We start from the raw sequence: 16,809 nt of genomic DNA, 5'->3' as shown, positions 1-16,809 counted from the left end.
ATGACCTGCCAGTCACAACAGCATACATGCCAAAACCCACCCACCCAGGCGATATAAGCATAACTATTGCTATTTTATGTGGCAGAAAAGCTAATTTGCTTGTATGTAATCTAAATATTACTTGCAACAACTAAAGAACATATGAAAAAGATACTTTTACTGCTAAGATGGTTCTGCAGCTGGGCAAAATCCATTCAAACCAGAATACAAAAACAAAATATACTGAATAATTATTTATATTCAGCACTCACTTTAACTACATATTTAAATTTCGCAGAGTGATCATGAACTGGAATTCTGTATTATCATGATCAGGTGTTTCGAGTGCTGTATTTCATTAATCTCGTATTCTTCTTTGTAAAGCCTTGCTGATTTGTGCTTTTTTCTGATCTGACATATTTTGAAGTGTGAAAACATCCATCTGCTCCATTTTCCATTATATCACATCTACAACTCGCACCATACAGTTTTCACTTAACATCTGGCACCATTTGCTTTTAAAGTATGGACTTGCTCATGAATATAAAGAATCTAAGGTCAAGTTCATATCTGAAGAAACCTGTCATTTATTTGGTAAATATGTCATATGCAGTTGCTATAAATAGCAAATAAGGAAAGTACTATTAAGCTATTATTACGCTGCAGTCATTTTTTAAAATATTTTTAAATTTAAGTGGAATTAAAAGGATAATATTTTATTGCTTTTTTTAACCAAAAAAGCGCAATCCATACAGTCTAGCATAAAACGTAATTTGGTGACAAAAAAGGTTATCATCATGCAAAAAGCGTAATTGTTGGCATTTACGCAACAGGTCCATCCCTGTATGATAGTCTATTCTAAAGCTGTAATATATATTTGTGTACTGCAATTGTTGGCTTCAAGAGAATTTATTGAAAAGTTCATACATGTGACCAGATCAAAAGCAAACAATTTGTACAACTCATTAGACCGTAACGACTTGTTTCAGCTTCCGAAATTGCAGTTCCAAACCCAGTGGATCTCAACGACTTCTTGTTAATCATATTTTGGTTGATAGTAGATTTCCAAGGTAAGATTACTGTACTTCTCGCAAATTTGTGCATCACATGTACTCTCTGTCTGCTAAGCTATTGTGAATCAAAAGGAATTTTTTTTTTAAATTTTGGCATCTGTAAAACTCAGGAATTTGGAATTTTTAAAAACAAAATCTCTCGATCACTCCAAGGAAATTGAGATTAATGGCTGGGCAGTATTTGCTGTAGGGGTCTTTTTTTACCATAACATCATTGGCACTCTCTACATATATACCATACATAAAGATAAATATGGTCAAATCAAGAAAGGAATTCCCTCTAAACAAATTAGACTTCTATTTGCAACAAAGCAATTAAAGTGTTCAGCCTAATTATTTTCATGGTCAGATACAAGATCCTGACACTGATCTGGTAATTACCTGTTGATAAACCATAAAAAGTCAATAAAGTTGCTTTCATTCTGTTGTTGTTGTTGGGATGGACCAGTTAAAATAGACCTTGTTTCTGATAAAAGTGCATAACTGGAGATACAGCATATATGAAAATTACTTCCAAGTTTCAACTGCTGTTCAATGGAGCTGATTCTTGAGTTTACTTACTTTTAAGTGTCAAACACCAATTATATGCAATAATGTCCATTCATTGTTTAATTTCTTTTCGATCAATGTGTTTTTTAATTTAATTTCAATTTAATGACTTTTATCAGTTACAAGTGTTAAATAATTCAAGGTACCTCTCCCTCTCTCTCCCTCTCTCCAGGGCAAAGTAAAGGACAAGTCGTGATCCTCACCTGTTACAGCACTCTTACAAACAGCTGTCATCAGGGCACGGATGAAATATTCTTGTTTAATTGTGAGTTCATCTACTTCTCCCTCTATCCAATCAAACACCTCTTCATTTGAACAGCCTTTGTTTGTAATCAAGTCACTCAGGCTCTCCTCCATTTTTGGAATGGCTATGCTAGCTGTTGGGCTTGTGGGAGCACTAGTTCCACCTTTGGTAAACTCCAGGTTCTAAGACAAAATGATATATTGTATATGTATTCCATATTGCCACGAGTGAATACATGCCAACCCCAAAGTAGGTACCAGCATAATCAATTTTATTTTGTGGCAAACAGCATAATTTTGGGCGTCAAAAATGTAATACATGTATATCGTTATGTATATATAATTTAATTTTTGTTAATTTTTAAAAAAACATCATTCCATTTCAGGCTATTGTAATGTAACTTTGTTCACTGAATTCGATATTGTCCAGAATTGAGTTTAGTTCTGTTTGACTTAAGTTTTTTTGTATTTCATTGATAAACGCCTAATAATAGAAACACTATCTAGTTTCTGACCTTGATTCAGAACCAGTAAAATGTTTTGGTAAACAACATTTTTTAATAATTCTTTCTCAGAGTAAGAATTATTAAGTCAAGGTGATAATTATCATGTAACAAACTTCTATTCCTTCTGGAAAGATGAACTCTTGACCCCCATCCATGGATCTGTTTTGCGTTTTAGTTATAACTCATGTTATGATAAAGGACTGAGTGACCAGTTTGAGTTGAAATTTTATGTTATTCAATTCCAAGTGATTCTTTTCCCTTGAAATACATAAGTGCTCCTACAAAATTCTTGGATAAAAACATTTATTGGAAGTTATACTGATTTCAAAACTGGAAGAATATTTTATATGATTTAACAAGAAACTGTTGACATAACAGCACTTCGTCTTCCATTTTGGATTTTATCTGGATTTGATTACCATAACTTTTTTTTTTACTTTTTGATTTGATTTGTAAAACTGCAAGTTATTTTTTCTCATTTTCCACGTGATATTCTAAGGAAATAAATTATCACTCTTCTGTTACTTTATGTAAGAGCCTAGACTCGTAACACTATATTACATGCCAGAATTGCAACACACATAAAAAGATATACATTTTTGCTATTAGAACTAACCTGGTTCTGCAGCTGGTCAAAATTTTTGTGACAAAGTTCAAAATCCATATGAATTAGGATCAGAATACAAACTATACTGAAAAAAATCTATCTGCACTAACATTTTTCTTCGTATCACATCAACAATTCACATGATATAGCATTTCGCATAACAACTGGTGCCATTTCCTATAAAAATGTTCGTGTCTAGTACCTAAATGACTTAATATAATGAATATGAAGAAAATTCTTATCTGAATAATCCTGTGTGAATTTTAAGAGATGATAATAAAACGTTTTATTGCTCTACTTTTGTTTTTGTATTAATGTTTATGGTTGGCATGTATGCTAATGATAGCCAAAATTGTAAAAGGCAATCCAAATTTCAAAAGTTGTTTTTTTGGTGCTTAATGCTCTTTTGGCAGCACAAGACAGGTCATACATGGTCTGGTGGACGAAGAACATGGAAAAAACATAAGAAAGAACCACCAACACACACGAAGCTACTGGCAAGCTTTTGTATGTACCCACTATGATAGAGCCCGCGACTTGAACCCTCACACACAGGTGAGATGGCAATGATCCCTAATGGACAGCGCTTCAGACTACTTGGCCACTTGGATCCCCAAAATTTCAAAAGTAAACTTCTTCATATTAAAGCAAGAAATATTGCTGAAAGGTCTACTGAAATTTCCATCAAAGAAATAATGCAGAGCCTCTCAAGTGCAACACTTTTATGACAAAGTGAAATCTGCATTTATTTATCCGCATTTATTTATCTGGATATGTATGATTATTTCTGAAGCTTTCCAACAATTTAAAAAAGTCTGGTTCTATGATTTTCACATTATAGACCTGATTATTATTACACGACCCTCTATGCATGGCATGGTTGATACATTGTAAAATACTGGCCAAATGGTGCCAATTAGAAGTTTCAAAATTAGAAACAAAGAAATCAGATATAAATATACTTTGGAAGATCAACCATTCACCACTAAAAGATAAAAAGGTTTAATATTTACAATCATGTAAATATTTTTAGGTTTCTTTATCATTCAAGTGCAAGCAAACCACTACACCAAGCAAAGAAGTTGTTTAAGAACAGTTATTCAGGAAGACCCATTTTTCTTGGAGTCATACTGACTTTGTCCATTGATCTTGATAGGCCTCTTCCAAACCTACCATGTATGGTGTGTGGTCTGCAATTAAAACCATTATGCAAAACCAGTTTTATTGCAAACTGCGACCTTGGCCTTTAATTCCAAATCAAATGGCTTCCTTCTTATTGAAATTACGTCATTCACACCCTCTAGAGAACAGACACTTTACAAGCAGCAAAAAATTTTCATTTTGATCCAGTTACCAAACTTAACACCAAAATTGGCAGTCTTCTACTGTACCTTAAACAATGCCATCCACAAACTTTACTTTAGGTCTCTTATGCAGAACTATACTAATTTTAATGATCAACAGACTTCTTTCATAAAGCACTAGTTATCCACAATTTGTGGTCAACATTACATGATGGTAAATTCTAGTCACTGTACAGTATGATACAGATGGGGTGGGAACAAACATCATACTATAGTACATTTCACCTTTATTGCACTGTATACAAGAAGCAATTTGCATAAAATGAAAGGTTAAACCTACCTTTTCAATAAGGAACTGATCAATTTTGTTCTCTGGAACAAAATCTGACCAATGCAGCCCGGATTCAGCCCACAACCTTCCGACTTTCTTATGACCCTGAAACAAAACCAAAAAAAGCTTTGGTTAAATATATTAAAACTGGATATATTACATGCTTCTCAGGCACTGCACTCAGAAATATCAGATTCTGTCCCACTTTATTGTTTGGGGGATGGAGGTACAACATTCTACACCTTTATTATTTTGCTATAATTTTCAGACACTAAGAGAATATGCCAAAACTTTCAATAATGTCATATCTGGATGGAGCCTGGGGTGGTTTTGTTGTCTAAGGTGTTCATGACATCTCACCTGTTACTGTCTGTGGGTTCAGGTCTCAGGCTTAGTCAACAAGGGTATGTGAAAAAGCTTGCCAGTTGCTTCCAGACCTACCAACCATAACAAGGCCTTCTCAGCAAGGCGGTATAATGTTTCTTTAAGTTGGAGCAGTTTTCAGTAAGTGGTAACACAAAAATTGTCCTTCCCAATATTTTCCTTTCAAGAACGTGCATATTCATTCCATTTCTTTTATTTATTGCCCCTTTCATCCTAACATGTCGCTTGTTTGTTGCCATTAAATACAATTAACAGCTTGATCATGCAAATGCTTTGAATCACAAGATATGTAGTCTAAAATGTCTAAGATAGTCCGGTCAAGTTAGGCTGCTTCCCTGACCAATTCAACTGAACCTAACAGGAAACTTGGATAAGAATTAAACATTGACATGTCAGAATGTGGATACTGCAAATGATCACTTTTCCTTTATTTCTAATTTTATTCCTTAGATCTGTATTTTAAGTGGAATTTGTCTTAGACTTCAAGCAAAACTGTAACCATGTATAGCCTATTTGTGCCAAAAAAGGACACTTAACCCACACAACAAAACCTGGCAAGTTGGCATATATATCAAAATGAAGTGTACATGAAACATTAACACATGCATTCATTCCTCAATCAGCAAAAGAAACCCTAATTAATATATACATGAATACCTATCTATGAAATATTTTTAATACTGAAATAAACTTCATCAATTAAACATTATTATTACTTAACTACTTCTAACCGTCATGACCGCGTGAATACTTTTCTAGTAAACACTTCTTTCAAAGGAATAATATATGACCAGCTGCTTTCCTGGCAAAGAATTATCAAATGTCTGACAATGTCATTAGGACTGTTCCAGTAAAGTTAACATGGGACCCTGGGAAGGCATTTTTAATGTAGAATAGTCAACCATACATGCATTTTAGAACTTCATATTGTTTTCATATGAACTAGTTGGGCAATCTGGGTACCCTAGCATATATTTTTAAAAAGTGCCTTCCCTAGGCTCAATGTAAATGGAATAGCCCTCAGAAAAAGTTGGTCTGTGGTACATACACATCCTGCAGGACTGACCTCTCTATGACTGGCATCGTGGAGGATTTCCGCAACAAGAATGCCTGACTTGCCATTGGCTTTGAGGGGTTCACAGACCTGTTTGAGGAAACAAAGAGGCACACTGCCATCCTGTACCATGGGGCCAATAAGCTGACCCAAGTATTCCCAAATCTTTGGAATATCAATCTCCATGTCTTCAGCAAACATCAGGATCTCATTTAACCTGCAAGAATATGGACCATTCAGATTTCAAGGCATTAGATACAGAAAGACCCTGTGAAATATTTAGTACATTTAAACAGTATCCAAAAGGAAATGCAGAGAATGAGACATGCAGGTCTATGACATCTCATTTATCTCCTCGTACTGCAGTAAAATTTACAAGTTTCAATAGCATCCAAACTTTGCCAGTGTAAGATAAAATCTTCACAAGTAATTAAAAGATTTAAAGTATTTACAAATTTAAATTTATAAGTTCCCATGTGAATTTACTGAATGAATAGAGTAACCTTATTACATCTTCTACTACAGATATTCTAAACAATCAATGTCAAGACCATGGAGCAAGTCTAGTGAAAACAACAATAAAGGAGTGGATTTATTATCAAAGATATCGTAAGTAAATACTAATTTTAAAAATATGCATGTTGAGTGTGCTTATCATTGGATAAATACATTAATGTACAGGATATATAACGTGTGGAATGTGTGTATCAGTGGATAAATACGGTAAGGTAAATACTGAACACCACATGTGGTCGTCTGCTTATCATTGGCTAAAATCAATAATGTAAATCTTGTACTTGTGCAGAGTGTAATAATCATTAGATAAATACCATAATGTAAGTGGGTCAACTATCCCTGCAAGTCATCTCTACATGATAAACCAGATTTGAGACCTACTCACCCTTTGACATAAGTATCCACCAAGAGAACATTATTTTTGACTAGATCATGCAGAAGAACCCCGGTCTGTCTCCGAGCAACCTCTGACCTTTCCAGGACCTGATTCAGGGCATTGTACACAAACAAGTGAAGACTACCTGAAGAGCTCAGCTCCTGGACGCACAATATGGCTTCCTGCAAAACCAATAGTAAGATATTAAAATAGAACTGAGATCTTTCTATTTAGTGTGAACTCGCTTCTCTATTTGCTTGCAACCGATGTGTATGAAAGAGGTCAACTGTTCTCATTTTTATGACTGAATTGTTTTAAAGTTCGTGTTGTTGCCTCTGGACAAACCTGTGGTGATGTCACATTAGGCAGCAATAAACTTGTTAGGTCCCAGGTGTGCACAAAGTGCCCAAATAAGTACTTAACAGCATCTAATATGAGGAAATATAATGTACTCAATCATACAATTCATTTTCATAAGAAACTTCATAAGGGAATAAAATAATCATATCAATTTGCCACTGCTACCAAGAAAAACCATGCTGCAGCATATAATCTGGTTCACCTAGAAAGTTGTAGTTGGCCAAAAGTTAAAGGTTTACTTGTGCTTTAATGGATCTGATATCAAAACATTCGCAATACATACTTTATGTGGCTACTGCTCAGCATATCATCCACTTCATCATACCCACCCACCCCCTGCATATCGTTTTTGCTATTAAATGCAAAATCAGTTTATGGTAGGAACTGGCATCTCATCCTTTGCTCCAAGTGATCATATATCGGACTGCCAAGTTTTTCTTTTTTCACACCACTAGATAACTACACATTTGCTTGCTATGAACAACAGTTAGATCCAAACTCTGTTATACAGACTAGGTGTCTTGTAACAAGGTCAAACACTGCTTTAAACAAAAGGATGAAGCCAAAAGCTGGCTAGACCTTTTGCAGACTCCATCCTTGTAAAACAAGTCTACCCATAAAACCAGTACATGTACTTTGAACTAGTCCTCATCTGGCTGCAATCCTTTGTACAACGATAAACAACCTAATTAACATTTCAGACCAATCTTGGCCTTGAATTTTGTTTACCATCTTTCCAAATATTATGTAAACAGCTTTCACGATTTTTTTTACTCCTATTTGAGAAATATCACCCAAAAGAATCGTTACCCCGACATCATGCATAAGCAGATATTCATCCATAATAGCACGGGTCTTGCTTAAAATCTGTTCCTCTGTGAGCTCTTGGACGGCAGTGGATGGCTTTTCAACAGTCTTGGCACGTCCAGGTTCTCGCCCATCCTTGAACCAGCCCAACCGTGCAGCTCCACCACCTTGGCCAAGCTGAATGTTTTCACTGTCACCCAGCTGAAACAATGTTGAAAAAAAGTTAAAATGGAGCAACGTTCTGCTTTCTATTTAGACAACTATGAATTGAATAATCATTCTTCTTCGGTAAATACAGAAAATGAGCTTTATTTTCAGAGACATTTGACAGTTGATTATAAAAGAATGCAACTGACCTAGAGTACAGTATTTGAGTAACCATTGCCAAGTTCTGGCTCTTACTAATGAAAGGAATTTTCCATGCTACATTATGCTCGATGGGCAAATTCTGACATTCCTGCAAAACGAGAAGAACTGTTACTCCTCCATATTATAAATTCACCATCAACCAAAGCAAAATGCTATCACAAAGGAGTGTAAAATCCATATGGCAACTCAAGTTTCTAAAGAGGTTTCTATTAGAATACCAAACTGAAACTGACTTTTGATTAAGAAACTTTAAACATGTTAGATAATAAATCCATTCTGACACCTGTTCTAGTGATTGATGTAGATCAATTAGTAGCAACTATACTGCAGCAAAGTGCCTCAGCCAATGGCACACCACGGTAGTAGTCTTGGACTGATTCAATGTTCAGATTCAAACCCATACCCTTTCGGTTGCAAGGAGCCAATACTCTAACCACTAAGCCACCATGACTCTTAAAATCCACACTGACAATCCTATTGGAATTGCATGCCATCTTAAATTGTCAAGGTTTTGCCCATCCCACTCGTGCAAGTTACAATTACATCTGAATCTTCTGCATTTTTTTAAAACAGCAACCTATTACCTGGGCAATAGCTTTATGCAATCTGCACAGGCTTTTTCCAGTTGGAAAATATTGGAATGGGTATATTATTAACATACGAGTCATTACGAGATGAGGTAAATAAAGTATATAGCTGCACAAGACGCATCTTACCGTTGACAGTTTGAGTTTGGTGGGATCAGTGGTTCGATCTATCGTGAGTGGGGCTCGAGATACCGTGTTCCAACCATCTGCTCCACCACCCATGGGGCAACTGGGCTGTCCAGGTCTGCCACGACCTTCAGGTTAAAAAAAGAAAAAGATGTTGAGCATTCCAGAAGAAAATTTTAAAACCTTTACCCAAACATTGAACTCTAAACAGGTTCTAGAAGTTAAATACATTTTCTTTAGTACACTAGTTATTATGAATATATTGCAAGTGAACACTACTAAATCATTGGTCGCTTGCCTCTTTACCAACTTTCCCTTTAGAAAGGGTTGAATTACTGTCAAAAGATGACAAATTTCGGTTACTGAGATTGGCCCATTTTAACTTGTGTCTTATGTGGTATGACTTGACACTTGATACCACTAAGCCATATTATATACAAACTTGCTGAGCAATGTTTACAATTCTGATGTTACTCACTTCCCTTCTGGGGTTTGGCTTGTGGCAAGGTTTGCACAAATATGACCCGATCTTGCGCTTCTTGTGCCACTTCTCGATGAATCTGATCAATCGGTTTGGGGTTGTTGTCATCCCTTCTTGGCACCCATTTACCCTGTAATTATTGGGATACAATTTTTAAAACAAAATCGCGAGAATATATGCCAAGCATGATATACTGTCCAGTCATGATACAATATATTACAAAGTTTTAGGAAGACACATTAATCAGTAAGAGAAATGTAAATACAACTATTACAAAGTTTTAGGAAGATACCTGAATCTCTAACAGTAATGTTAATTATAACTTGAAAATAAGGAGACAGCTCTACAGGTACCAATCAAAGTTTAACTATGCCATTGTAAAACTGGATACCAAGTTCATGACGACATAAAAAATATTTTGGGATATATAACCAGATAAAGTATGGATCGATTTAAACAATATGTAATAAAAATGAGGACAAATCAGAAAAAGTCAAGACTTTTTCCACGGAAACTATCAAGTTATACTACAGAAAGTATACAAGTTGTATGACATAACTACAAAGGTTTCTGAAACTACATTAAGAAAAACAAGTAAATATTCAAATGAATGATTTTTACTCCAGTATACCCCTTCAAACTTAGTTTTGAAGAGGAATAATAATCCTCGCAAATGAAGATGGTTCATATATATTTATTCACAATTTTAACATGCCAGTCTGGCAGTAAATGGTTTCACATTACAAGAGATAAAGTCATAAAAACAGCAGAAAATTCTACAGATGGACACAAGATTCCGTTACACATTATTATGCAAAGCTGTGCAGTATCAAAACATTTTTTATCAATAAATTACAAACGCACATTTTCAAATTTGCTGAGATGATATTTAATCTAAAGCTGAAACCTTGTAATTCAAAATGTCTATTACTATATGGACAAGTTTTACATGCTACAATTATTATGCTACATATTTTATATAACTTCATTTCGGAGCACACATTTACCTGTCTGAGTTCTATCACATCTTGCAGCATGAAGCGGACTCTAGATGACAACCTTTTCTCATTGACTATCTTCTGCATCTGCGCAAAGTATTGGTCCATTCTAGGCTGTAACAAAAATTATCAATAAATTAATAATACGGTTAACAGCCAAGGTGTAGATCTGCTTATAAATGAGGTCCAACTGAGGTCACCAGCATTTAGGGTTGTTGATTCTATTACCAACTAAAGAGACCCACATATGCCAATACATTATGTCCTTGCAGATCAAGATCTATGCAGTTTGTAGTTGTACCAGACTTGTAAGCGATTATAAACAATATCACATATATTAACCTGGACATGTAAATACTGTCATCATCAGCTCAAGTTGAATATATCCCAATATGTCATTATTTATCACACCATTTTAAAATTTACATGATTTAGAAATCCTTTTTCAAGGGAAATTGCATTAATGCCTGTACAATGCATAGGAATACACATTCTTTAATAAACAAGCACTCAAGTTTACGCCTAGTCTTCAACCAGAAATCAAGTGAATTTTTGAAAAAAGTACACAAATCGTGTAATTACTTTGGCCTTGTCTGTTTCAAGTTCCTTGCCTATGGTTTTGAGCAATCTGCAAAGGCACTCCATGTAAAGGACATGTAAATACTGTCATCATCAGCTCAAGTTGAATGTGATAAATGATGACATATTGGGATATAACATTTTGAAATTTACATGGTTTTGAAATATATTTTCAAGGGAAACTGCGTTAATGCCTATGAAATGCATATGAATACACCTTCTTTAATATACAAGCACTCAAGTTTAGGCCTTGTCTTCAACCAAAAATTAAGTGAACATTTTTAAAAAAATACACAAAAAATGTACTTACTTTGGCCTTGTCTGTATCGAGTTCCTTGCCTATGGTTTTGAGCAATCTGCAAAGGCACTCCAAATTTTCCTCATCCTTGGTTCGCAAAAGTTTGAAGACACAGTCGTGCATGATATTTTCTGTGAGCATTTTCAGCTTAAACAATTCACCTATAAACCTGTTCAAACAGAAGGCACAGCTGCATTAAATACACATCATACCCTTCATAAATGAAAACCTTTAACCCAAACCTCACCTTAAAACTTATGTTAAAAAAGAAAACTTACAGCAATGCCCTGCCCTAAAAATAGTACCTTCCTCTCACCCTGCTTGTGTAGGCAAAACTGTTGACAATGCCACTGTGGTAAAATAAATACGGGCTGATATGGACTATACAAAATTCACTAAAACATGTTTGTTACCGAGTCAAAGCTATTCCAAAAACATCTCAGAAATGTTTCTAATATGTAGAATAAGAACAAATACTGGATGCTGTCCATCAAACCTGCCAATTACATTTCAGGATGGATATGAATCATACAAAGTGGGACTCTTACTATTAAGGAACAATTTGTGCAATAACATGGGTGTCTTGGTGTATTAAATGTTTATTAATAACATGCAGCCAAGAAACCTTTAAACAAAAACAATCTGGACTCCACATTCCATGATAATTTGAGAATCTATTGAACTGTATTGTGAGAAAGCTTGACCAGGTTCAAGCGAGCAAGTATACCTTATATTTCCTAAAGATCTTCTTTTGGCTTTCGTTTCTTCATCTTCCAGTTCTTCCTTCATCTGCTGCTTTTGTTCCTCCTGAAAGGATAATTTTGAGCCTGTTGTAAAGTCAAAGCGATATCAAACGCTCAAGAAAACCAGCATCCCTGCATCTATTGTCATTTTATTGGCATATGCTGCAAGAACAATTTAGGCTTGATGCAAGACAAGCTCCTGCCTATAAATTTATGCATTCTGTCTTTAATTTAGTGACTCACGCTCAACACAAGTTTTAAGAAAACTGCTGACCTGCAAACCCTTCAATAACCTTATCAATATTTTGCCACAAGTCGGACCATTTTCGGGCATATGAAATAAAACCTGTGCTATTTACATGTTTGAGAAGTTGTGTACTTTAACAGTCAAGTGAAATGGTCCACATATCAACTTTGATGTAAACGTAGCATAGCAGCAACATTATAAAGCTCGATTGGTCTCTTACCGTAGTAGCCTTCTCTATCTCCTTCCTCTTGGAATCAAATTCTTTCTCTGAAGAATTTGCCTTTTCAAATTCCTGCTGACATCTTGTTAAAAGCAAGGCTCGGAAGTTGACATCTCCCTGGTTACTTTCGGCTGGAACTTTAAACTACAATGAATAGAAGGGCATGAACTGTAGTAAATTAAAGTTTCAGGTCTGTAAATGTTTGATTGAACAACTCATTTTCCATTTTCTTATTTAAAAAAAAGAAGACATATGGAATGTCATTCTGTGCACATTTTGTTGGCTGCAGTTTGCTTTTCTGATGTTTCTCATCGATTTTTCTCATTGACACGACACTTGAATATTTTCAAAAAGAATTCTCCAGGACCTTAGTCACAGAAAGCGTATAATATCTGTAATTATATCTCTTAAGTTGTAGAAAAAAGCTGATTACTATTCAACATTTTCATGTTCAGATTTTGTTTCCTTCCCAAGATTTGTGCTATGTATAAACTGACATGGATCACATGTCAACTATCAAGCTAACAAGCATTCTAATGGACAGCTAACAAATTGAATCACCAGCTAGGTGGGATCAAATGTCTTTTGGTGGCCATACAATAGCTTGCCCAAAGGAGTATGGTATTGCACCTGGATAGAACTGACCTTGTTCATCAGATTATGGCTAATGAATATATCTCATAGAAGAGAATATCAACTCCTTACAAATTGTTTAAAAATAATCAGATAATTTCTTAAACGTTTCGTAATATACGTAATAGTCTGGTTGTATTCATTCAATGATATTTTATTTTAAAACAATTAAATTTCTGATTTCAAAGAAATAATGGAAAAGCATAATCAGTTTTGCCAAGGGTTTAATGAAGTCATCCACGCTGATTACTCAAATTTTGCGATTGAACCTCTGAACATTTAGAATCTCAGACAAGGCAAATTTGTATCCCTCATGTGGAGTTGTAACAAGACAAATGATACAAATAATTAAATACTAAAATATGCTTTGCATAAAATAATTTACCTCCTTTTAAATTACCTACCACAGATAAACATCTGCACATATTGGCATATGCTACACTAAATCCTGGCTCACTAATAGCCTGAAATCAAACAAATAATAATAATAATAATAATAATAATAATAAATGTGTGATTCAGCATACATGATAACACCTCCCAACTCACGCAGTATTGCTATTATCAGTGGCCAATAAAGCGTAATGTGGGCGCTAAATATATAATCTATATAATACGTGCCAAAATTATAGCACATATGAAAAAGATCATTCTTGCCATAGTAGTGGTTACGCAGCTGGTCAAAACTCTTCTCAAAGAGGGCAAAATCCATATGAATCAGAACCAAAATGCAAACACAAAATCATGAAAATTATTTATATTCAGCACTCTTTTTAACTAGCTTATGTGTAACTTTTGCTGAATGATTTAGAAGTGACTGACAATCGGACTTAAAGCATGATATGTGTTCAGCGAGCTGTATTACATTACTCACATTAAAACTTCACAAAGCACTGTTGATTTGTCCTTTCTCTAATTTGATGTTTTGATACTTAAAACCATCCATCCGCTCTAAAATTGAACATCATATAATATCCATAACTGACCCCGTAAAACGTTTCGACGAACATCTGGAACCAATTTCTCTAAACATTTAGACTAGTCCACAAACTAGCTCATTAGTACAATAAATCTGTGAGGAAAAGTTCGAATTTGAAGACACTTGTCTGTTTTTTTGGAAATGGGTCATATAAAATTGCAAAACTAGTTTTACTGCTTTTTCTAAAAAAAATTCAATGTATCCAAAAAAGCAAAAGCCGCAGGCATAGAACATAATTTGGTGAAAAAGCGTCATCATTATGCCAAAAACTAGGTAACTGTTGGCATGTATATTACCGATTGGCTGATGTTCACTTCTTTTTGTTACCAACCCTACCATTTTTTCCTCCCAGGTTAAAAAATTTCCCAAGATTGATTTGTACATCTAATTCAGATGGATATGCCCAATATTGTTATGGAAATTCAACCTACCTCCCTAGTGCAATATTAAACACATATGTATACTGTCTAATATGGTTGCTTAATATAAAAATAAAACACGACAGCATATGTACGTCTTATAGCAAAATATTCATATCTGCCAAGATTAAGCTTTGTTGAAAATCTGGACTTTCAACACAAGATATTCCATGGAAATGCCATAATTTTAATATTATCAAAAGTACCTGAAATGTGCAATAAATTCAACAACTCTTTCAATGCATCAAAGACAATCAAAATGTTCATGACACTTTTGTCATAGCTACAACATGCAGTTTCATTTGAACATGCGGCTCAACGGGAACCTGAAAGCACTCACCGGACATCTATCTAACAGCCAAATGCAAGAACAGTTGCCCATGAAATCCATGTCAAGAATATGCTTTCTAAAAGAATGTCTTTGATGCTGTCAGTGAAAAATGTTATGAAAACAATTATTCTAGCAATAATCCCAGAATACAACAGTAAAACTGTCTACAGTTTGGTCAGATTAACTAGTCTGAATACATTACGCATGATGGATAAAGGACCACATAATAAGCACACTTTGCCACAAGTGTCCTAAATATATAAAATTAATGAAACATCACAAAAGTCCCACAGCTCATCAATGGGAATACATTAATTCCCTGACCAGGTATGATCGATAGATATACAGAAACACACATGCAGGATAAGGAACGCATTAACATAATTTTATAGATCTTGCTGCATTACACATTTATTAGATTAGTTTTTAACAGATTTGCACCTACAAATTACCAACATGGATGGACAGCTGTTACACAATGTGCCCGATGTAGCCTTTACAGTGTAGCCATAACAAATCATGTCATAAAGTTCAAACAACTTACTTTTTCGAACACAAGGTCAACCACACTTTTGAGACGGGCTTCAGTGTCTATTTCAAGTGCTTGCATCTTAGGTACCAGTTTCTGGAACATCTGTGGTGTAAATTTATTTAGAATATATTCAACCTTCTTGAACAGCTCCTGTAAAATAAAGTAAGTTTGTGTTTATGTATTTCCAACATGACTAGTTTTCTCTATTAGCTTCTTAAAACTGCTCACCTTATATTTCAGCTTTACATTAAATGCATCTCAGTGTCCATCTGTATCATCTTAAATAACCTCCTCGGTTTTCTGTGTAATGATCATACCGTAACTGTCGTACAGGTCCATTTCGTCAATCATCTTTTAGGAAATTGTTCCTTGGCCCTTGTACTTATAGTATTATGCACAAATTTAAAATGAATACAATATTACAAATTGCATTAATATACACTTCCTAAATATCATTTAAGATTGAAAAGAGGTTATTTACTTCGCACCATAGCAAACTGGATTCCGAATCCATATCTGCCAATATATGAGATCTAAAATAAGGCATCATACAATGGACTCTCACAACAGTTAATCAGTTTTATTCGCATGGTGACTAATCATTAAAACTTTTTCACTAAATATAGACTGATTTTATTTAGTACATCATAGTACATTAATTAAGGAACAGCTGTAGCATAATCAGATAATAGTGTAACAAATAATTAAAATAAATAACCAGTTACCTCTTAATCACATGCAAATAAAATAATGTCAATGTTAAAATTTTACTTTACAGTAATACAATATGTATAAGCACTGGGGAAAAAACCTGAACCTATCTTGACTTGTCAATCATACTGATCAATTAAACAATTAGCAAGCATAAATTAAACACACCTCTAGGCATTGCTTATATCCACCATTTTCCTTCGACAAGCTGCTTGTGGCAATACTGAATTGACTCTGATAAGTATTTACAATTTTTGCAATGATTTGTTTATGTCTTAATAAATAAGGATGCAAAGAAGGTATTGGGAGCATAGTTACTCTGACTGTCTATATCCTCATCGTCTAAATGGAGGAATTAGATTTCTTTCTTTCCCTAAATAAAGAAAAACTTCGATGGATAATGACTTTTGTGCTTGCGCGTACAATCAACTAAATATAGAAACAATTGATGACAATTACAGCAAGTT

General features: G+C 34.6%; 2 protein-coding genes across 6 annotated transcripts in view; both read right to left on the bottom strand.

The window, feature by feature from the left end:
- Nucleotides 1-16,809, bottom strand: part of LOC149774518 (uncharacterized) — a 643,609-nt gene that overhangs the window by 433,357 nt on the left and 193,443 nt on the right. The gene's annotated exons all lie outside the window — the stretch shown is intronic.
- Nucleotides 1-16,809, bottom strand: part of LOC149774522 (eukaryotic translation initiation factor 4 gamma 3-like) — a 61,974-nt gene that overhangs the window by 5,842 nt on the left and 39,323 nt on the right. Inside the window, exons 8-20 of the mRNA XM_089945282.1 lie at nt 15,644-15,781; nt 13,775-13,834; nt 12,738-12,881; nt 12,255-12,334; nt 11,540-11,696; nt 10,660-10,764; nt 9,650-9,782; nt 9,175-9,299; nt 8,093-8,290; nt 6,932-7,104; nt 6,043-6,247; nt 4,602-4,697; nt 1,805-2,027 (exon numbers count right to left, since the gene is read on the bottom strand). Of these exons, the coding sequence (XP_089801408.1) occupies nt 1,805-2,027; nt 4,602-4,697; nt 6,043-6,247; nt 6,932-7,104; nt 8,093-8,290; nt 9,175-9,299; nt 9,650-9,782; nt 10,660-10,764; nt 11,540-11,696; nt 12,255-12,334; nt 12,738-12,881; nt 13,775-13,834; nt 15,644-15,781 (1,837 nt within the window). The remainder of the gene's footprint in view (nt 1-1,804; nt 2,028-4,601; nt 4,698-6,042; nt 6,248-6,931; nt 7,105-8,092; nt 8,291-9,174; nt 9,300-9,649; nt 9,783-10,659; nt 10,765-11,539; nt 11,697-12,254; nt 12,335-12,737; nt 12,882-13,774; nt 13,835-15,643; nt 15,782-16,809) is intronic.

This window comes from Sinohyriopsis cumingii, unplaced genomic scaffold (assembly GCF_028554795.1).
Source record: "Sinohyriopsis cumingii isolate HCF-2022 unplaced genomic scaffold, ASM2855479v2 utg000229l, whole genome shotgun sequence".
Taxonomy (NCBI): Eukaryota; Metazoa; Mollusca; class Bivalvia; order Unionida; family Unionidae; genus Sinohyriopsis; species Sinohyriopsis cumingii.
Note: the sequence above shows the minus strand (reverse complement) of the source record. Positions and strands in the feature narration are given on the sequence as shown.